This window comes from Puma concolor, unplaced genomic scaffold (genome assembly GCF_028749965.1).
Source record: "Puma concolor isolate L17-30 unplaced genomic scaffold, mPumCon1.1.hap2 unalloc_scaffold_14, whole genome shotgun sequence".
Lineage (NCBI taxonomy): Eukaryota > Metazoa > Chordata > Mammalia > Carnivora > Felidae > Puma > Puma concolor.
This window is the reverse complement of record NW_028240169.1, coordinates 177,120-200,456: the sequence shown is the minus strand read 5'-3', so window position 1 is coordinate 200,456 and position 23,337 is coordinate 177,120. Positions and strand designations below refer to the sequence as shown.

Below are 23,337 nucleotides of genomic sequence, written 5' to 3'. Positions count from 1 at the left end.
CATGTCAGGCTCTGTGCTGACAGCTCAGAACCTGGAGCCTGCTTCGGATTCTGTGTCTCCTCTCTCTACCCCTCTGCCCATGCTCTGTCTCTCAAAAATGAATAAATATTAAAAAAAAAATGGCTCATCAGAAGGGTATTCTGAATGAATCTTGGCAGGATTCTCGCTAAGAGTCGTGACCCCGAGGCTTTTCTTTCCAGGAAGCAACTTTATTCCTGCTGGCACCGCTCACTTGGGTTCGCACCCAAAGAACTGAGCCCCGAATGCCACGTGGCATAGCTTTTGATATGGTTTTTACTACTTTGTCTCCCGTATAGGTTAACACACAAACATGCAGTCTGATTAAGTAGTCTCACGTTACAAGGTCATGAGGGATGTTGTCACATACGTGGATCACCAGGTTGCCTTGAGGTTTTTTTCTTTTTTGTTTTCTTTCCCTAGGGAGGGACCCTACCACACAGTGGCTGCTCACCCACCCGTGGGGGACACTCAGGACCGACCCCAGCGGGGTCTCCACCTGACTAGTGAACACAGGGTTGACATTTTTGCAAGTCTGCGTGCTCCCAGCTTACAGCTCTTTCCCAGGCAGCTTTACTGATAACAAGGCTACCACTGTGATGTATGTCTCTGTGTCTAGAAGAGGTGACACCTAACCTGAGTCTTCAAAATGAACAAGAGCTCTTCAGGCCACAAGGCAGGAGGCAGAGGCGGTGGGGAGTGCTCCCAGCAGAAGGACCAGCAGGGAAAGTCTCGTGAGCACCGGGAAGCTAATGGGGAGCGGATGCCTGAGGCAGCTTGGTGCTGCTCAGAACAACCTGACGCCCTGACAGAGGGCGAGGGTCAAAGGCTAGTGCCAGCCCTGTCTGTCCAGTCCAGCAGCTGTGCTCTTCCAGATGCTGAATGCCACAAAGGTTAGATTCTTGGCATGGGGGGCGGGGAGGCTGGGACGAGGGGGAAGGCAAACCCTTTACTGTGTCCCGTTAGTACATTTGGAATTTCTTCCATGCAAATGTATTCACATACAAATCACAATAGTTGTCTTTGGGGCACCCGGGTGGCTCATGGGGCTAAGCGGCTGACTCTTGATTTTGGCTCAAGTCACGATCTCGGGGTTCCTGGGTTCAAGCCCCATATTGGGCTCCACCCTGACCATGTAAAGCCTGCTTGGAATTCTCTCTCCCCCTCTCTCTCTGCCCCTCCCCTGCTTGCACATGTTCGCTCTCTTGCTCTCTCTCTCTCTCCCCCCCTCTCAAAACAAATAAATAAAACTTAAAAAATAGTTGTCTTTAAAGTTAATATTTAAGATCCCTCAGAGGAGGGGGGAAGAGGTGGAGGAAAAGGAATAACTGTGCCAGAACCCCGGCATCCCGGCCATTACCCATCAGGCCCTCTCACAGCGGGGGGGGGGGGGGGGGGGGTGCCACCCGCCCCTTTGTAGGACAGCAGTCCCCAGGTGCAGCCTGGGGCGTTCTCCAGCCTCACTGCTCTGGGGACTCACCACTTCCATGGGATGCCCGGCCCAGCAGCCCACCTCCACTCCTAAGTCAAACCTGGTAACTGCCCCTGGGATGCGACCACACACTGAGCTGCCCCCGGCTCTTCTGGTGGCACATTTCCAGCAGAGCTGACCTTTGGAATAAGTATGACCAGTGCCTTATCCCCTGAGCAGGAAGCCTGCTGAGCAGGAAGCCTGCTTTGGGTCAGCTCTGCATTGCAACAAACAGTTACATTACATAAGCTGCTGCCAGGCCCCACCCGGAGCCGACTGGAGAGCTCCTGACCAAAACTTATTCCTGGCTGAGGGGCCGATGAACCCCCACCCGTGAGCAAATTAGGAGTGTGCGTTGCTAAGGGAGCTGGCAGGAACACAACGGATCTGAGACTAGCAGGATGAAATCCCAAAAGGGGGTAAATCACGTTTGGCTCAAAAGAACCACCAGCACAGACATGCTACTGAGACCTGGGGAGGTGGTGGTAGTTCACGGCAGCCGCGGTTACGAGGGTCAAGGGAGAGCTTCACGGGGAAGTGACCCCAGCCTAAAGCAAGAGGTCACCCTGAAAGAGAGACTCCTGGAAATGCCCCGGGGGACAGGCCAGCTACAGCCAAGTCACTGCCCCTCTCTGTAAAATGTGGTAACAGCGGCCCCGCCCTTATGGGAGTGCTTTGAAGGGTGAGTGCACATGGCAGGAGGACGGCAGGAAGAGCCCTCCAGACCCGGGGGGGGGGCTCGGTGGACAACTCAGGAGACTTTGCACACGGCTGCCCTCCCCCTGGAGTGCCCTCAACCCCCTGCACCCACCCCTGAGCCCTTCCCTCCTGTCCGCCTGGACAGCAGCCCCCATCCTGAGGCAGCAGCAGGGAAACAGTCATGCAGGTCAGTTCCAGGCAGCCCCCCACATGAGGCCGGAGGCCTCTCCGTGTCTAGGTGAGGAAGGGATCTAGACTATTTGACCTGAGACTCTGATTAGGATTTCCCCCTCCAGTGGGGGGAGGAGGCGCCCATTCGAGGTGGGGGTGAGGGAAGGTCACTGTGCCGGTCACTTGGTGCCCACAGGCAACAAAGAATCCATCACCCCGCATGACCCCATTGCCTTCCTTGCCCCATGCAACCCTTCTTCATTTATTTCTGGGGTTTCTCACCATGGCTTCTTCCAAGAAATTCTCAACTTCTTGTGGGCAGGGTCCATGTAACAAGAACTCACAGATGCTGAGCACACTGGCATAAGCGCTTTAGATTAATCTATTTAGTCCTCACCATGACAGACAGAGGATGCTGCATTTTAATGATGGGGAAACTGAGGCACAGAGCTTCTGAGTGGCAGAGCTGAACCTCCTTCACCTTTGCTCCCCAGCACCTACAGCAGTGCCCAGCATGTGAGAGATGCTCAGTACATATACACATCAATAAAGAAGTGGAGCATGTCTAAATTCCATCTGGAACATTCTAAGTACCAAGACAATGACTGAAGGTCTAGTAGGTAACATTCAGTGGGAAGTTTCCTCTTTCAAGAAACTCCCCCAACTTGTGTGGGCCGTACCAACCAGATTCACTCCTTGTGCTTAAGGGAGGGGGCAAGGGGCTCAGAGTGCAACCAGCCCAATGGCCGGTGGGCCCGCCCTCCCTGCCTGAAACCGAATCATCAAAGGCTCAGCCAAGCAATCAGCTTGTCAGGCCTTGCAGCCTCCTCTGAATCATTACTACAGCACTCTTGGAGCTGCAGAATGTTTGGAATTGTGTTGCCAGGCGACAAGCCAGACCTCCTCACTAGCACTGAGAACCCGGTCCAGTAATAGCTGGGGCAGAAAAGGACCAGCTCAACAAGGCCTACTGACTACCAAGGATGCGTTTCTCGTCCTCTGCCCTTGGCTCACTATCAAAAGTGAGGGGACGTCAAAAGGAAACAATGGAGTGGATTATCTGGGCTTACCTTTCTCTACAACCTATCAGTCCCCACCATCCCAAAAAAGGAAAAAGAAGGCAACAGTTAGCATTTCAATGCCGAGTAACGCTCCACGGAAAATTAATTATACCTCGTGGAAAGCAATGCCAAAGGAGACTATTTTCTAATTAGCTGTATTAATTCCTTTTCAAAACAGGACCAGACACCTACACCTCCTCAGAAAGCCACTGGCAACATATAACCATAGTCACGTTAGTTAACGGCAAACGCAACGTTCTGCACATGCCTGATGTTTTTCCACTAGAAAAGACCGCTGCTCCCACCGCCATCACCACCCCCACCTCACAGTTACAAAAGGGGCACAAGCGCCCGGCATCCAAAATTGAAACAGCAACAACCCACAGCTGCAGAAGGGAAGCTTTGCCGAGCAAGGCAGAGAAAGTGCCAGAGTGCCCCCTGGTGGCCACAGGGCTGCTCTTCCTGCAATCGGCCGGAATCAAGGCTGAGCCACTTTCTTTCAACTTCCAGCTCCCAAATAATCGTATATTCAAAGAAATAATTCAGGAGTAGAAACTCATTTTTACAGGCGAAGTGAAGGAATGTACGGAGGACATGAATACCAGGAAGTGCCAACTGAAGGAATTTTCAGTAAGTTAGGGAGCACCACGTTCTGAATGTATATGTCTCCACAGCTATCAGATCCAGCTATCTATTCCAGCACATTCCACACGTGTTTATTCTTATGCATCTACAGCCCTCCCTAAATCACCTTCATTGCGATGATGGAACTCAATGGCTCCCAAGGTCACGCCCAAGAACAAACGCTTTCTGGGAACCATCATTTCATTTGGGTTCATTTGGAATCTATCTTTCTCCTAAGTTTCATTCCCTGGGCCATGCAGGAGGCAAGTGGTTAAAAAAGAAAAAGGTCTACAACAAAACCCGGATCCTGGAAAACGGCCCCACTGCCTCCCTTTCCTGCCTTGGGGTTTCAGGCCCTCCAGACTGCTGCTGTCCCGGGCTGGACCACTCTCTGCTGTGGGGCCATCCTGTGCACAGGAGGAAACTAGCAGCATCCTGACCTCTATGCACTCGATGCCAATAGCATCCCCACCCCAGTGTGATGCCCCAAAATGTTTCCAGATATTGCCCAATGTCCTCTGGGGACGAAAGTACCCCCACTTGAGAACCACCGTCCTGACAATCACTTCCTTTCTCAGGGCCCCCAGCCTCTCAGGGCACATATGTTAATCTCCTCTTAACTAGGAAGGAAGATTCAGGAGTAAAAACCAGTAAAACAGGAAATCAGGCCTCTCCGTTTGCAGCTCAACAAGAAGGCCCAGATCCTACCTTCAGGATGATTAGCCAGGAATGTACCCTTGGAGGATGTTAATAACAGAGCTACCAGTTATTGAACACTTAATATAACAGGCACTCTTCCAAATATGTTTTTCCCAATTTTTCCTACCAAGGTATAATTCACATAAAGTATCTTCAGTATTTTTCATGTATGTATTCAGTAATCCTCACAACCCTATTCGACAAGTACTTCTAATAGCCCCAGTTTACAGATGAGAATACTAAGGCATAGACAGGCTAGACAACTTGCCCAAGCTCCCACTGCTACTCCGTGCAGGGATGTGGGTAAGAACACAGCCAGCCTACCCCGTTGTAACATCAGAGCAGAATTACGACAGCAAGAGTAACACCACCACACCCACTAGGGCTGCTGTGGATACCATGTGCAATTACCACACACTGAGCACCTACATGTTTCTTACTTTCTTCCAAGGTCCGGAGCTCTTTGAAGGAGAATAACGAAAGCAAAAGAATTCTCCCCAGGAAGAATCCACTTAGGAGCACAAACCCACAAATACAATTTTGCACACAGTGGCAAGGGCTTCTGCAGTCTGTGAAACTATCCACAGGCTTCCGGTGAAACATCAGACATAATATACTCCAGACTCCATGCTACACGTTTCATACAGCTTATTCAGAATCCTGTAAGCAGGTGGTATTTCACTTCTTTTGGGGCATTGGGAAACTAGTTCAGAAAAGGTAAAGCATTTGCCCAAGGTCACACAGCTCTCCAACAGCAGCACTGTGGTCAGCTTGGCCCCAGTGTTCTTTCCACCCCAAAAGGCTGCCTTCTCAACTCAATTCATCTGCAACCACCCACACCGGAACACTATAAAAATAAAGGATGCATAAAGTACAGAACGGATTTATATGTCTAAGCTTCCAGCAGCACTGGTGATAGAAACTTGGTAGTGACCATGTAAAAGGGGCTGCTGGTCACTCAGAATTAAAACCTAAAGGTGACATTTGCCTCTCACAAAGGTTAATTCACCTTCTACCAACTCTGTAAGACAGCGTCTTCTCAAAGCAGTCCACAGGCATCCGGGCACTCACGCAAATATCACCCTGCCTCTTTCCAAATGGCCATGCCTCCTACATTGGCCAATACCTGGCCTAGAGTAGAAAAAGCTACGGGCCAAATATCAAGGTCAGTGTGTTTGTGCTTGCTAGCGTACCTAGCCAAAGGTCATGCAAAGTCAGCTCGGTGGTCAGCACACTTGCAAAGGAGACAGTCGGCACGGGGAGAATGACGAGGCCTACCTTTGACCGCAGAGCAACAAGCCCAACCAGACAAGATACTAGAAACATCCAGACTGCCACAACTTGGCTTTCACGGCTGCAAAGAAGAACACAGGATCATGACTCCCTTCCCAGAATAAGATGGTGAGAAGGACAAGGAATCTTGGAGTGCAGTCTCCTCCATGTCAAAGCTGGGCAAACTGAGGCACAGAGAGATCAAGGGACCCACTACTATCAGAGTCAGTATCAGAACCAAGGTTTCCTGATTCTCAAGGTAGTGCTCCCTCTATACCACCAGCTGTCTCCTCCCTGATGGGGGCAGGGGGTATCACTCGCCCCCGTGTGTAACTAGCTCACAGTCCTGGGCTCATGCTGCAAGACCAAGCTAGAGATGCAGGAGTGACAGGGGGACTGGCTTTCTGGTCATTCCTGCAGAACTCTTTCGAAAGTTTTCAGGCTTGTTAGAACTCAAATAAACACCAGTCCATTCCTTCATCCACTCCACTAAGGTCTCCTGAGCCACAACGCCCAGCCAGGCAGGATTTTAGGCACTGGGATGCGGGCCGTGAGTGAGCAGGCAAAGCGTCTGCCTTCAAGGAGCTCACATCCCCATGGAGACATGCAAAGCCAATGAACAGTATATTCAGGTTTCAGATCGGGAAGGTTTCGAAAACCTGGAATCAGCGGACTGAAAGAACAGCACGGGTGGTGCGGGAAAAGCTCTTCCAGACCAGTGGTCGGGGAGGGAAGCCTCTTTGAGGGGGAACATCTCAGCAGACCAGATGCTTTCCTCTGAGGGCAGAGCATTCCAGAAGCCGTGGGATTCCAGGAGCAGCAAGGAGGGAGAGAGGAAATCCCGGCCCCACCACATCCTGGCACTCAGGCCTCCAGCGGCATCTCTCGGCCTATTGCTTCAACTACCAACAGAGGCCAAGAGGCCCGCCTGCAGGGATGCTGTGACAATTAGGCAATAATGTAAATAGAGTCTGGGTCACAGGAGGCAAAACAAGGGAGGAGACAGCATACTATGAACCTCTCCCAGGCACTCCTCAAAGGAAGTTGCCCCAGAGACCAGTCTGAACTCAGGGATGGATCTGCTATCTGAAGCCAGAGTGGCTGAGGTCACCTGGAAAGAACTAGGAGGGAACTGGCAGGGACCAGGCTCACAACTCTAGAGGTTTGGGCTCTAACTAGGGTTCAGAGCTTGAACCGTTGGGGCTAATGAATGGGCTCCCAACTGACCCCCACAGAGGGTCTCCAGAAATAATTCCAGAAAGAACTGACATCCCTCCAGCGATGCCTCCCCAACATCATGAGATGATGCTGGACACTCATGGTGATTCTCTCACCGTCCTCCGTCTTGACCCGGTCCCCAAGCCCTGCCAGGTGATGACCAGACTCGGGAACCCAGAACGGCAACACTCACCACGTGTGGAGGCTCACAAGCATTCGACGGGCTGCCCATCCCATATGATGCCTGGTTCAGCACTCGGGTTTCCTGCCATCCTATGTCAGTGCATTTAACCCTCAGAATGGCTCTAAGAAGCCAGTTTAAGTGTCTTCATTTTACACGTGAGAAAGTGGGCCCCAGGGAGTCTGGGGGGAGAAAAAAAGAAAGAGAAAGGGAAGCCTGGCCAAGGAAGCACTGGAGCGGGGGCCAGACCCCAGGATGGTGGTTCTGGGTCGCACCCTCCCCACCCCCCCCCCCCCCCCCCCCAGCGCTCTGGCAGCACTTAGCACACCACTGTGTTATGGGTGTCAGTGCGCAGCACTCAGGGCACCAACTGTGGATTTCTGGCAGCTTGAAAGAGTGGGGACACGGACGTCAACTCAGGAGTCCCCACCCTGCGAGGCACAGGGGAGGCCCTTCATGAACCACCAAGCAAGAAAGGGCCATCAGGGACTTATAGGGAGGACTGGAGGGCGTACTACTGAGGATGCCTTAGGTAGCAGACAAGCTTTCCAACCTGCCGTTGGCAAGAGCAAGCAGGAACAGTCACATCACTCTGCTTAAGACCCTGTACCGGCTTCCCACCGCTCTTGAGATAAAATCAAACTGAGGGCTGTCTCCAGCATCTTTGGCTCGGGCCTCCCCTCTCCCCGCTGCCCAGCCAAACTTTCGGCATCACCGTCCGCCAGCAAAGCTCCACAGTCCCCTCACCCTGAAGGCCTCAGCTCTGCCGTCACCTGAGACCAATTTCTCTTAATAACACACCCTAAAACAGGCCCCTTTCCAGCACTTGGAGATTTGCAAGCCAAGTTCATGTGTCTGTTAATGTCGCCACTGTCCATCTTCCCTCTGGCTGGCAATTCCTCGGGGCAGGCTTTTGGCTCCTTGCTCACTGACTTACAAGCCAAGGTTAGCACGGGGAGGTGGGGGCTGTCAGCGTGTTCTTTGGCCTCCTCCCTGAGCCACACGGCCAGCGCCATGAACAGCAAACAGTGCTCTGTGCCCCCTCCCCAATCCTTCTCCGAATCAGGCAGAACAGCCAATGGGAGGACCAGAGACCCCAAAACAAAGGAAAGAAACAAAAAGTGAGGTGGGGGGTTACAAATGTCATACAAAAGCATGGAGAGGGGCTGCCCCTCCGAGGAATGCACAGCCACCCAACCTCAAAGTCCCATTTTTCCAGCTCTTAAAGTAGCAGATGCATTAAACTATTCCCAAGTACGGCCAGTGAAGCGTCAAGCAACCGGCGGCTGTCACCAGCTGTCACCTACTGGCAATGTGGTAACTGAGGACACAAAATGACTACTGGTAACAAGCCCATAAGTAGGGGACTCACCTGTGGCCCACTCATGACACATCCCACAAAGAAACTTACCACAAAGGAACACGTAAGCAGAAAAAAATCATTTACTATAAGCCTGGTACTTCTCATCCTTTCCTAACAACGAGTGAAGAAACTCAGGGCGCCTAGGTGGCTCAGTGGCCTAGGCATCCGACTTCGGCTCAGGTCATGATCTCACGGTTCGTGGGTTTGAGCCCCACGTCGGGCTGTGTGCTGACAGCTTGGAATCTGGAGCCTGCTTGAGATCCTGTGTCTCCCTCTCTCTCCGACCCTCCCCTGCTAGCACTCTGTATCTCTCTCAAAAATAAAATAAACATTAAATTTTTTTTTTTTTAATGTGTGAAGAACCTCAGTGCAGAAACAACAAACAAAAATACCTGGCTGGTGCACTCCTCCCACCCAAACAATCCAGTAAACCAGAATATTACAGCCATTGAGCAGGATAATCAGGGAGATGAAGAGGGGGAAAAGGCCCAGGGAATAATGTTACGAAAACAGAACACAAATAGGCTCAGTGATAACAGCTGCTATTTACCGACTGTCAGCTCTGACCCAGATACTCTTAGCAAATGATGGGTGTTCGTGGCATCCCTGGGTTTGGATGACAGACCCCAAGAGGTTCGAGACCACCCAGGAGAGCCTGGGGAACCGGGCAGCCTGGTTTCAGAGCGTGCCCTCCTGGCGAGGACAGCACGTCGCCCACCAAAGCAACAGGCAGGCAGCGGTTCCCACCCTGTGCAGCCCTGCGCGCCCCAAACCCAAACAAACACAAATGTAGCTGCAGAAATGGAAATGCCTAGACAGAACTGCCTGTGTTTTGGTGCACTCCGGACTGCGTTTACTACTTTGCTAACTAATTAATTCCTCCTAAGAAGCCCATGTGTGCTCTTAAGTGCCAAAGGGCCTGCAGAAAAGGCAGTAACGTGGGCCTGGACACAGCATCCTCTCTTGGGCACTTAATAGCAACAAGCCAAAAAGCCAAAAAGCCCAGGACAAAACCCTCTGCCATTTCAGAGGCATCCAAGAGGGGAAGGCTGCTTGGCAGGGGGCCTGACCGAGGATTAAGTACTCCAGTTCCATCACCGTGTCCAGACAGCCGCCTATACCGACCAGGAAAAGAAGCGGGGAAGCCACTTGGCAGGATGTGAGGAAAACGCTCCCTGCTTCACAGAGCGGAGCTGGGGCCCCTCGGCCAGGCTCTTCAGGGTTTTCGGGGGTCAGGCATCTCCCCTGAGTGGAGTCATGTGTGCTTCACATGCTGGGATGCAATCTTTGATCTGGAGATGGACAGCTCCTGGAACACCGTTCTTGGGACTCCCCAGGACTGCAGGTGTTCCCCCCCACCCCCGCCGCCCCCAGCCAGAATTCATATGTGAAGTCCTAACTTTCAATGGGACTATATTTGGACGTAGGGCCTTTAAGGAGGTAATTAAGGTTAAATGGGGTCCTAAGGGTGGGCGCTAATTCAGCAGGACTGGCGTCCATATCAGCAGAGGAAGAGACACCAGGGATGCATAGACAGATGGAAAAGGCTATCTGCAAGGCAAGGACAGTGGCTCGCCAGGAGCCATCACAGTCACCTGGACTCCCATCCTCTTGAACTGCAAGAGAGAAGTTTGTTTTCAGGCCGCCCAGCCTGTGGTGCTTTGTTAGGACCACCCCGGCTGGCACCTAGCTGACACCCTGGACACCTGGACAGGCTCGCGCTTCTCATTTTTCTATGATGACACGATGCCAGAGGCAGGATGAGGGGGACATAAGGCAAATCCACCTTCTATCCAATATTTCCAAGAATCCTGATCTCTCATCTGGAACACACACAGGCAACCCAGTGCTGCATCCAGAAGGCTCATTGAAATTTGACGCCACCTCAGCCAACAGAGCCCCCATCCCCTACCCCAGGAAGCACACGTTCACCCCCCACAAAGTACCAAGGGTCCAGATGCGGGTGTGGTGACATATCTCCTCCAAGATTCGAGTTATAAACTCTAGGTAAGTCCCTACTTGCCAAAGATCCCAAATACTAAACTAGATTTACATTTCTGGAAAACTGTATGAGTAAAAACAAGGAAAACAGCCTAAACCTCAGCCATCGGTGCAACTCCAGTGTGTTCATATGGACAACCTTAGTGCCAGTGCACACGCAGGGCCACCTACTTCCTCTAGCACAAAGTGGCTGAGGGAGACCCACGGGCCAGCCGGCAACGCAGCCTGGGGTCAGCGGTGATGGAGGGACTTCATCCCGGGAAACAGGAAACCCCCTTGAAGCACAGTGCTCAATAGCTGCTGGGGTGCATGGAGATGCCTGCACCCCAATAAAGCGCCCACAGCAAGAGGCCTATGAAGCCCGGTATTTGTGTCCGCGATCTCGAGGTCGCTGTTCTTTGCAAAGCAAACGTACACTCTTTGGAATGGACACGCCTCAGGGCCAGAGTGAAGTCTCGTCGCTCTACATGAGGTGTGAGCCACACAAACAGAGAGCACTGCAGATGCAGAAAGACAAGGCATGAGGTCACGGGGACTCTGAGAAGGCGCCTTCTCTCCCTTCTCAATCCTTCTGGTTACTTCCAGGAAAAAGATCTGAGTTTAGCACTAGGATATTCCCAACACTCTCCTTCTGCTGCTCACTCACTCACCTCTCTTTTTAACAACGGGAGGGGGTCTCAGACAGAAGCTGGGACAGGCAATGACATGCAGGCCAACTTAACATTGGTTCCTTTCTGCTGTCTTTATTTTCAGTTAATTGCTATTTAAGTCAACGAATAGTGACTCTCCATTTACTATAATCATGGTTATTATATGGTATTATTATTGGTATTTTTTTAATTTTTACATTTATTTATTTTTGAGAGAGAGAGAGAGACAGAGCACAAGTGGGGGAGGGGCAGAGAGAGAGGGAGACACAGACTCCGAAGCAGGCTCCAGGCTCTGAGCTGTCAGCACAGAGCCTGATGAGGGGCTCAAACCTGCAAGAACTGAGAGATCATGACCTGAGCCGAAGTCAGACACTTAACTGACTGAGCCACCCAGGCGCCCCAGAAATTTCCCTTTTTAAATAAAGGCACTCATCTTTTCCTAAGTGCACCCAATTAAAAAAAAATTACAGGGTAAATACTAGTATAGTGGTAAATAAAGAACTGAAATTTGAAAGCCAGAGACTTTACTATTCTCCCAGCCCATGTGCCGCACATGTATAGATCTATAAATATCCGCCCAGCTGAACTCAAGCCTGAGAAGTGCCATAATGAACTGCACATTTTCACTGAACAGAGTGAGACTGGTCATTCCCACCAACCAACCTTAGAGAGTCTGCTCATTTCCTTCTTCATCTCTGACTTGGCAGTGCTGGATGTCTCCCAGACCCCGCTCTTCCTTCCTTAGCAATGAAAACCCTAATGGGGGCAGGAGGGTGGGCATCGCCGCCCTAAGCAATGAAAACCCTAATGGGAGGGGTGGGGAGCACTGTCTCCATAGCAGCAGAGGAGGCCATGGGACTGATGTTGGCCATGCCAATGGGACACTGTGTGCACTTCTAGGAAGGGTCCTTACAGCTGGGAGCGGGCATCACCTTTTTGGTACCATGGACCCGTTCTGCAGTCTGGTGAAGCCCATGGACCTCTTCTCAGAAAAAGATTTTAAAATACATAAAATAAAACACACAAGACTTCAAAGGAACAGATTATACTGAAATAGCATTATCAAAATGTAAAAAATAAAAGTGATATAATAAATACATAGAATTCTTTATCATCACATTAAAAAAAACCACCCTATTTTCCAGCAGAAACAATATTCTGAGATTTTTTTTTTTTCATGTTGCAGCTCTCACAGGGCCTATGACTTCTATCGGCGATAAAGTCACCCATTCTGCTAACATGACTACGGTTTCTATGGTTTGCTGGTACTTTCATAATGGAAGGAAATGTAAATTTCAGTCAGTGGCTAGAGGAAAAAGTTGAATCCTACCTATGGAAATGGAGGAATTCTCTCCTTTGCTCCCTCTTCTTTTCTGCTACCTGGGATGAGACTGGGATGGCTGGAGATAAAATAGCCATTTTGGACTATGAGACAAGATGGAGGGAGTTCCGGTCTCTGACGAACAGGGAGCCACATACCAGCCCCAGCCTGCCTACTTCTGGAAAGACAGATGAATTTCTACCTCCTTAAGCTACGGTTGGCTTACTCTTTACTGTATAAAGCCACACAAACCTAATCTTGTTGTATCTCTAATACTTTCTTCCCAGGGCTAAGGTTCGAAACTGTTTGAACCTGATCTTTAACAACCTTCATACTTAACAGACATGCTCTTTCCTATTTACAAATAGGACTCCTCCAGAGCTACCCAATTAGCACAGTTCCTCTGTGGTTGACAATCGTACGGGGGGCAAATCCCCAAACCCCTCAAAACTCAGTGCCGCTCCAGCTCTGAAGCGTGTCCTTTAGAGTGAGCACACGCCCAAACATCACATCATTAACCACAGCTCAGGAAGCTAAGAACTGCACAGCACATTCAGACCACGGACACACACACCTGACTTCACCCCACATCTCACAAAGTCCACACTCACACAGGAGCAAGCACAACAGTACCCCACTGATGTGCAGGTCCGAGAGTCACCCGGCATTGGCGGAGGAGACTCAGCAACTTACTAATTGTCATCAACTCTGGCACCGAGGAGGAAGGTAGCATGCTGCTCAGGAGGTCTCCCTGGCCAGGAGGACCAGCTTCCACACTGGGAAAAAGCAAACAGAAGGAAGTTACACTCGGCCACTCAAAATATACAACCTCACCCTTCCAAGAACTAGCAGGTACTCAGTGTTTTCAGGAGCAACCACCAGAAGGCACAGGAGGCAGCCCTTCAAAACCGCAGTCAGCCCTCTTCATTCGCGGACTCCCTATTTGCAAATCTGCTTACTCGCTGACGCTGATTTGTGTTCCCAAAATCAATAGTCAGTATTCTTCTAAAACAAACAGCAAGGGCGCCTGGGTGGCTCAGTCGGTTATATGTCCAACTTCAGTTCAGGTCATGATCTCATAGTTTGTGGGTTCAAGACCCGTGTTGGGCTCTGTGCTGATAGCTCGGAGCCTGGAGCCTGCTTCGGATTCTGTGTCCCCCGCTCTCTCTCTCTGCCCTCCCATACTCATGCTGTGTCTCTTTCTTTCTCTCAAAAACAAATAAAACATTAATTTTTTTTTTAATAAACAGCAAAAAGGACTCTGCACCCTATATGGACCTGGTGACACCCATCCTGACAATGTACTAACTGTACAGGAACCGACAGGTGGTGTCACGGTCACAGAGCAGAGCTCCGTTGACTTAGGGAGAGACAGTAAAACCAAGCATGGTTTGAGGTGATCAGTGACTCCCACCCTGGGGCTGAGGTTGAAAATGCAGATGTGATCTACCCCTACTCTCTCAAGTTTGCACTAAATTAAAACCGTGAAGAGAGAAAAAGAAACAACTCTAAGAACCACAAGGATCGTGGTGGCATTAGGGAGACTTTAGTGTCCATCTGAGTTCTGCTACCAAACATCCAATGACTTTGAGCAACTCCGTTTCCCTTTGAGATACTTTTATTTGAACATCAGAAAACTGACACGGTGCTTACTACTCTATTCTGGTTGAAGCACTTCTCAAACACGTGAGAGCTAAGTGGCTCAAGTATTACGTAATATTAAACTTGCATAATATTGTGACCAAATGTTAAAATCCAGTAAATGATGTTAGAAGAGGTACCCAGGTATGGCCCCTAAATCATAAAAAGTCAAGGAGGTACACAAATGAAGTTTGGTAAAACACTGTTCCTCACACTCTGACGCCCTTGGCAACTTCCCATTCTAAACCTGAATATTAATGTGAAATAAGGCCTTGACCTTGAATCCTGGGAGGTGCACTCCTACCTTCAAAAAAGAATAAAAGGCACAGCCGCGAACAGGACAACTCAATCCCAAAGGCAATTTGGTTTCTGAATACTGACCTGTACCCGAGCCCAGGCTCCAGGAGAACGTGGTCCTCCAGTCCTGTCCTGTTCTCCAGGCTTCCGAGGGGGTCCCCTGTGCACAGAGAGCAGTGGCAGAAAGGAAGTCAGCAGTCTGTTTTCATTTCATTTTCTCCATGCGGCAAGGACACGTTGCGGACACTGGCTCCTCTCTACATCAGTCGACTTACAAAGGTTTCCTGGCCTGCACGCCGGATTTTAATCTGCTACTTCTTTCGTTCTTTTGGCCAGCATCTCAGATTTGGCACCAGTCACTGATACGAGGCCCCAACCTCCCACTTAACCTTTTTGACCTTGAGCCGTCTGGAATTATGCGTGAAGTCCATATTCAGAGCCAGCCTCAGGATCAGGCAATAATAATCAGCTTTCTGTTAGACAAAACTGCTCTCACTGTAGTGGCTTATGACAGACACAAAGGGGCAGCACAGTCCCATCACTGACAGTGTCTGCATCAAAATCCAGGCCCTGCTGCCTTCTAAAAAGCCACCTCCCTACACAGAGTGGTGTGGGGGAAAGGCATTCAGAACAAGCGAGGCCACAAATAATCTCCAGAGGCACTAAAGACTTTCATAAATGTATTTGCTGCTGTTCAAGTCTCTTTTCAGAAAAAAAGTGCAAATCCAGGGCTCCTTGGGCTGGATGGTGACATTAAGGTCGGAGTCAACCGTGGTTGACACTTGCTCAGTGGAGAAACTTCTGGTTTGTCGACACCCACGATAGAACCAGGCATGGATGTGGGGACGGGGCAGAGGCGGAAGGGAGCACATCTCGTTGCTCTAAGCTACGCAGCCTCCTCCCTGTCTTTCCTCCTATTTTGGCCAGAGTTTCATCCTGCTGGAGATTTCCCCAGTTCTTACAGGGGTTGCATGTGGGTAATCCTAATGAGAAAACGTTTTGTCACCTTTTCTTCTACCCTGCCATCCCCATCAAGCTATTCCACTCGCTCCTGCTTCTTAAAAGAAGTTTGAAGGGGAAATGTCACCCCACAGCCCAGCCTGCCTACCACAGGTTCCCACCACCATCGCCACAGCCATCATCATCCCCCACCCCCCACCTTCATCTTTTCTGCTTCCTTTGTGACAGTGCCTCTGGACCGCAGCTCAGAGGCCTCCGTCCCCCTTGGCAAATCCAAATCCAACAGGGTTTTGACCCCAGCCCCCAGCTGTGTAAAGAGGACAAGTCCCAAGCATGCAGCTCTGGCTGAGACCTCAATCCAGAACCCTTGTCCCACGGTGCTAGCTGCCTGCCTGAAAGCTCTACCGGGCCACCCTGCAGGGCCTACCAACTGATTGTGATGTCAAAACTGCTCCCTTGTGTCACCCTCTCCACTGGGCCATCTCCCCTTAGAGTGAGGCACCCTCCTCCCTCCATCATGGAGCTTGGGGAGCCCCAGACCTGCCAGTTCCACCTCATTATCACCCACTCCTTGTCCACAGTCCTCTCCACTGCCATCCTGGTGCTGAGGCTCAATACCTTCCAGGGGTCTCCTGCAGGAGCCCCCACGGTTCTGCCTCACCCCTGCTAGTCCAACCCACTCAAAGCTATCAGATTCCCCCCCACCCCCGAACCAAAAATGGGGACTCCAACATACACAGCGGAAATCCATGGCCGGAGTAAAGGCCCACATCACCCTCCAGCATTCCAGACACCATGCCTACTCAGCCCAGCGATTTCCCACCACAGCACAGGAGCATGAGCATAGCCACTCAGGCTGCCTCACTCGCCCTCAAGGTGCCCTTGGAGGTGCACGCTACTATTATCTTAATTTTACAGATAAGGAGATGGCCCTGGAAGTGTTCAATGACCTATCCAAGATCACAAGCTGATGTGTGAGTGTCTGAACCTCACTCTGTCCAGAGCCAGAGCTAAGCCCTTTCCCCCTTTGTGATCTCTCACACAGCTGATGTGGGCTACATGCCTCTCTCTCTATGCATCCTTGAACTCCCTGCCCTATTCCTCTGTCTATGTCCTGTCCCCACCTGGATATCATTTTTCCAACTGCCAGGTGTCCACTCCCGATGGCATGCCCCACCCCCACATACTTGGTCCACCCACTGCTCACTCACTCAGCACAGGCTTCCTGAGTCCATACTGTGGGCCTGGCTCTGGTCAGGGTCAGTGTCACACTGGAACCAGGGCAGACACGGCCCGGCCCTCAAGGACCTCAAAGACTAGCAGGGGGATGGGGATCGCCATGTAATTCCACAAATACATAGTTCCAAGCTGAGATCAGGGCATGGGGACACACGAGGTTTATGGCAGTGTGAACAGGAGGCCCAGCTTGCCTGGGGAGGGGATGGAAGAGCCCTCTGTACGTGACACTTGGGCTGCCACCTGAAGGATGCACACAGGCTGCAGGAGGTGGGAGGAGAGAGATGGCTGTGGGCTCAGTTCAAGGAAGGAGAAGCTGGCTGGTGTGGCTGGGGCATCAGGAGGGGATCAGGCTGTGGGGCAAGCTGGGGCCTCGGTGGCCACAGTGAGGGTTCTTGATTTTATCCTCAGTGCACTAGAAGGGTTTGGAGCAGGGGAATGATGCAATCTGATTTATATTCTAAGACATCACTCCAGTTGTTATAAGAAAAATGCCAGGGTGGGGCCCGGAAAGAAGCAGGGAGAGCTGTTGACGTCCCTTGTCCCCTCCTTGCATGCAAAATTCTGGGGGTGGGGAGGGCTCACCTCTGGATCCCCCCAGAGCCCAGCACAGTGCTGGTATAGAGCGGGACACCCACTGTTGCATAAAGAAAATCATGACCCCTGAGTGGCACACGACCCTCACGAGTGGTGTGGGGACCACACACAGTGCAGGTCCAGGGGCACCACAGAGTCCTGACATTCCCAACACTAACACTACCCTCTGGAAGCCAATTTCCCAGATCAACCATCTCAGATCAAAGCGGCGCTAGAACAGAGCCTCGACCTCAACAAGCAACCCCCAAGACCCAATGCAGGACAAGAAGTTGAAGAACCGGGTAAATGAAGGTTTGAGGACCCAAGGTTTCAAATGAAAAAACAAGCCCTCAGAAACAGACCCTGGGCAAGGGGGCTGGGGTGGGAGGCGCGCCTGGGTGGCTCAGTCAGTTAAGCGTCTGACTCTTGATTTCGGTTCAGATCATGATCTCACAGTTCATGAGTTCAAGCCCCACGTCGGGCTCTGCACTGACAATACAGAGCCTGCTTGGGATTCTCTCTCTCTCTGCCTCTCCCCCACCTGTGTGCCCCCCCCCCCATAAACAAATAAACTTAAGGAAGGAAGGAAGGAAGGAAGGAAGGAAGGAAGGAAGGAAGGAAGGAAGGAAGAAGGAAGAAACTGACTCTGAAGTTGCTAAGACCCAACACTAACCCCAGGACCCTCAATGAAAGCAGCAGTAACATTTTCACGTGTGCAATGGGTAGAAATGGGTGTTTCGTTCACCTCTGTTTAGTATTCTCAGATGAAAGGACTCTGGGACTTCTCCCTTGCAGCTTCAAAGAAATGGTAAATGTGCTTTACTGTGTTGCAGGTAAGAGACACGCTCAGAGCAATGACTGCATCTAATCCCACATCCTGGTCCCATGTGACCTGGCTGCTGTCTTCCTTCTCTGAGCCTCTAACCCCAGCTCCAAAGCACAGCCTCCTAAGCCACAGAGTCCCCTCGTCCAAGAATCAGAAGGACAATACTTCTCTGTCCAGAGTCCCCTGCTCTGCCACCTTCTCCCTCTCCAGATTTAGCCACCAAAAACACTCCTCCTCCTCCTCCACGTGCCTCCCTCCGTCTTCCTCTGAATGCCCCCAAAGGCAGTGACACTATAAACACCAACACTTTCAAAGATGATGGAAAGGTCTCCCAAGGGTAGAACCATCTGCGTCCAAAGCTGTCATTAAAGACACAAAATGGCTCCCCAGCCAGAATGAGAGCATGTTAACCTTGCTCAAGTAGAAGGGTGGCAATCGGAAGGGAGAACAGTCAGAAGTGAGCAGAAGCAAAAGAGTCTGGGGCAGAAATGCTGACAGCATGCACTCAGAGCAGGCCAGGGAAAGGCCTCCCTGACAGGTGAGTCCCGGCACCACGGGCCCACACACCTCCCAGGGAAACGGGGGTCAGGCCAAGAGGGACTCGATGCCACCTGGCCTTCCAATCGGGCAGCAGATCAACTCTGCCCGATTCTAACTCTCAGATCTTCGGCAGCCCGAGCATAATCTGTCTTCCTATGCAACTTCTACCCAGGGCGCATCTGCCCCTGAGGCTGTCACAGGCTCCCGGGACTCCTGGCAGCTTGGTCACCACAGTAAACTAAAAAGTTGGCAGACAGTTCACACATGCATGTCTGATGAGGATAATGGAGATAAGCTGGAGCTCGGGGTCCCCCGATAGTGACAAGATGAAGCCTCCAGGTCTGGAAAGTGGACAGGCAGAGGTGGGACAGGGGGAAAGCTACCAGTGGAGAGGCCTTTCCACGAGGATGCCAGAGGCCGGCCAGAGGCTGCATTCCCTGGACACACTGAAACCCACAGAGGGAGAAGGAGCGGTGGGTTTTGCAAAACCCCACCCCAGCACGGAGGACAGCACACGGCAGTGCCCCAGGAGCAGCCAGCCCCCAGCCCCCAGCCCAGAGGGGAAGGGGCTGCTGTAAACAAGACAGCATGCCCAGATCGGGCACCTGACAGCCCAGCAGAAAGGCCCGCCTGGTGGGGAGGGCGACAAGGTGAGTGGGGTGCTGGGTCACCAGCTGGAAGCCACGTGGTCCCAGATGGGCGTCAGGCCCCTCTGCTCTCTGCAAGCCCCCGTGTGCACCGTGTTCAGGGGACAACAGCGAAGTACCCAACCCCACCCGCTGGCTGCTGGGACCACAGATGGTCACCTGAGGGAAAGGAGATGCCGGGCCCACCAGCTGGCCCCTCTCAGGGGTTTCAGCGGAGGCCCAGCGAAAAGCACCGGCTGGTAAGAAGGCCGCGTGGCTGGGGCCAAAAGGGGAGAGGGCATGAGAGAGCAAAAACGGTCCAAGGAGAGCGGAGACAGGGCAGACCCCATGAGGAAGTGTGGGGCACGGGATGGCGGAGACTCAGGGACTCTCCGTTCTGACCGCCATCTCCCGGTCCTCGGACACCCCAGCACGATGTGCCCGTGGACGGCAGGCTTTCTCGGGGCCTTGGCAGGTGCCTGGCGCCTCTCCCCACATTAACCTGAGAGTCTTTGCCACACATCTGAGAGGAACGTGAGAGAAAACACCCACCCCTTCCTCACGGGCTGTGGGCGACAGGGGACGTGTTCATCCACACCGAGCTGACGCTGGAGCTGACCTCAACTCTTCGGTAGTTTAGACTTGAACGTCTTAACGTTTCAGATCTTGAACATTTTTTTTTTTAAGTTTTTAATTTTAATTCCAGTACAGTTAACATAGTGTTTCATTAGTTTCAGGCATACAATATAGTGACTCAGCAGTTCCACACATGACCCAGTGGGATCTTGAACATCTTAAATGACATTTAAGAGTTTCTCAGCAGTGTGAAGACAAACTTACGAATTAATATTGGGTGGATAAAAAGCAAAATATTAATCCTACATTGAGTTTCATTATGACCTCTTAAAGAGAAGTATGTGTAGAACGAAGCCTCTAAGGAAATGGTGTCTAACACCATCCACTCCACAGTTAAGGCCTACTGTATGCCTGGAAGGTACCAAGCAGCCGAGGACATTGGGAGAGCAGGCTGATCTAGCCTGCAAGCCTGTGCTGCTTTCAGAGGCCTGTTTCAGAGATTTTCCTTTCAGCCCTCTCTACCTTTCGGTCAAACATCTGGCTCTGAGCAAGGATGGGAAATAATCCTAACAGGATTTTGCAAAATCCATCATGTAATCGTGTAGGTCATACCCACAACGAGACCCTCAGCAGACTGGATGAAGCGCAGCAACAGAACCAATCCTGGGCCGGGCTCAGGGGTGAACTTGGCTGTGCCTCTAGAATCAGTACAGAGCTGCCCTTCTGGGGTTCCAATCCAGCAGCTGGTGACCAAGGGGACTCCCAGACACCCAGAGGATAAGGTAACGATATGACAGCTCATATGAGCCTGCTTAATGTTTAAGCTGACCCCCTTTCTTGGAAGGGACCCAGACACGAACTAGTCTGATTCTGCCCTTTTACTAATGAGGGTTTGAGAACCAGTGATGTGAAGGGACACCAGCCCCGGGTCACGTGGCTGCCGTCATTTCAGAGCCTGGGCCACTCTGTCCTCCCCCTGCTTTAGGACTTTGTACATGCTGTTCCCTTGCCTGCTTTTCGTTTCTTTTCTTTTTCTTGAATGTAGAAATAGAAAAACTTCATTTCTACTTTCAATTTCTATTAAAAAATACTTTTTCCTTAATTTTGTTACTATATTTTTTGCTTTTATGTAAATTTTTTCAAATTCCATTTTACTGCCATCATTTTATTTTAGTCTCCTACAGTGTATACACTTTTTCAAATTTTTAACGATTTCTTGTTTTTATTTTTTTAAATCTTTTTTCTCTTTTTCATTTCTTTTCTTTTTTCTTGAATACAGGAAAATAAGAAATTCATATTTATTTTTAATTTTTATTAAAAATATTTTTTAAATTTTTTTCTACTATATTCTTTACTTTTGTGTATATTTTTTCAAATTCTATTTTAACCCCATCATATCATTTTAGTCTACTTCAGTGTATTCATTTTTTCAAATTCTCAAATGATTTCCTTTTTTTTCTCCCCCTTTTTTTTCTCTAATCTGTCAAACCACTTTCAACACCCAGACCAAAACACACCTATGATCTAACATCATCTATTCGATTTGTGTGTGTGTGTCCTTAATTTTTAATTTTAACATTTTTTTAATTTTAATGTTTTTAATTTCAATTTTTCTACCTCATTAATTCCTTTTCTGCCTTCAAAATGGCAGAATGAAGGAATTCACCCCAAAAGAAAGAGCACAAAGAAACAACAGCCAGGGATTTAACCAACACAGATACAAGCAAGATGTCTGAAACAGAATTTACAATCACGATAATAAGAATACTAGCTGGACTCGCAAATAGATTAGAATCCCTTTCTGCAGAGATAAAAGAAGTAAAAAATAGCCAGAATGAAATTAAAAATGCTTTAACTGAGCTGCAATCACGGATGGATGCCACGGTGGCAAGGACGGATGAGTCAGAACAGAGAATCAGCGATATAGAGGACAAACTTAGAGAATAATGAAGCAGAAAAAAAGGGGAGATTAATGCAAAAGAGCACGATTTAAGAATCAGAGAAATCAGTGACTCATTAAAAAGGAACGACATGAGAATCATAGGGGTCCCAGAAGAGGAAGAGAGAGAAATAGGGGTAGAAGGGTTATTGAGCAAATCATGCAGAAAACTTTCTTACCTGGGGAAAGACATGGACACCAAAATCCAGGAAGCACAGAGGACCCCCATTAGATTCAACAAAAACCGACCATCAACTAGGCATATCATAGTCAAATGCACAAAATACTCAGGCAAGGAGAGAATCATGAAAGCAGCAAGGGAAAAAAAGTTCCTAACATACAAGGGAAGACAGATCAGGTTTGCGGCAGACCTATCCACAGAACTTGGCAGGCCAGAAAGGAGTGGCAGGATATATTCAGTGTGCTGAATCAGAAAAATATGCCATCACAAATTCTTTATCCAGCAAGGCTGTCATTCAAAATAGAAGGAGAGATGAAAAGTTTCCCAGACAAACAAATATTAAAGGAATTTGTGACCACTAAACCAGCCCTGCAAGAAATTTTAAGGGGGACTCTCTGAGGGTAGAAAAGATGAAAAAATATATATATAAACAAATAAGTACCAAAAGCAACAAAGATCAGAAAGGACCAAAGAACACCACCAGAAACTCCAACTCTACAAGCATCATAATGGCAATAAATACATATCTTTCAGTACTCACTCTAAACATCAATGGACTCAATGCTCCAATCAAAAGACATAAGGTAACAGAATGGATAAGAAAACAAGATCCATCTATATGCTGTTTACAAGAGAACCACTTTAGACCTAAAGATACCTTCAGATTGAAAATAAGGGGATGGAGAACCATCTATCATGCTAATGGTCAACAAAAGAAAGCTGGAGTAGCCATACTTATACCAGGCTACGTAGACTTTAAAATAAAGATTGTGGGGCGCCTGGGTGGCTCAGTCGGTTGAGCGTCTGACTTCAGCTCAGGTCATGATCTCACGGTCCGTGAGTTCGAGCCCCGCGTCGGGCTCTGTGCTGGCAGCTCAGAGCCTGGAGCCTGTTTCGGATTCTGTGTCTCCCTCTCTCTGACCCTCCCCCGTTCATGCTCTGTCTCTCTCTGTCTCAAAAATAAATAAACGTTAAAAAAAAATTTTTTTTAAATAAAGATTGTGTCAAGAGATGCAGAAGGGCATTATATCATAATCAAGGGGTCTATCCACCAAGAAGACCTAACAATTGTAAACATTTATGCACCAAATGTGGCAGCACCCAAATATATAAATCAATTAATCACAAACATAAAGAAACTGATTGATAGTAATACCATAATAGTAGGAGACTTCAATACCCCACTCACA

The 23,337-nt window shown here is 49.9% G+C and overlaps 1 protein-coding gene and 1 long non-coding RNA gene across 27 annotated transcripts in view; one reads left to right on the top strand and one right to left on the bottom strand.

The window, feature by feature from the left end:
- Positions 1-23,337, bottom strand: part of LOC147571616 (uncharacterized) — a 624,145-nt gene that overhangs the window by 432,984 nt on the left and 167,824 nt on the right. For 22 of the 26 annotated variants that reach the window (XR_015247221.1, XR_015247224.1, XR_015247228.1 and 19 more), the window contains exons 3-4: positions 14,772-14,847; positions 13,411-13,525 (exon numbers count right to left, since the gene is read on the bottom strand). The exons of 1 other annotated variant lie outside the window; for it this stretch is intronic. Coding sequence is in view for 11 of the 25 variants with exons in the window: in XM_086696183.1 (XP_086552309.1) it covers positions 13,411-13,417 (7 nt within the window). In the remaining 14 variants the exon portion in view is untranslated. Of the gene's footprint in view, positions 1-6,021; positions 6,041-13,410; positions 13,526-14,771; positions 14,848-22,145; positions 22,714-23,337 lie in introns of those variants that run through there. 3 more of the 26 variants (XM_086696188.1, XM_086696193.1, XM_086696195.1) reach the window with 3 other exon arrangements.
- Positions 704-13,005, top strand: LOC147571619 (uncharacterized). Its single transcript, XR_015247243.1, has 2 exons — positions 704-911; positions 12,615-13,005. It is a non-coding gene; the product is annotated as an uncharacterized LOC147571619 (long non-coding RNA).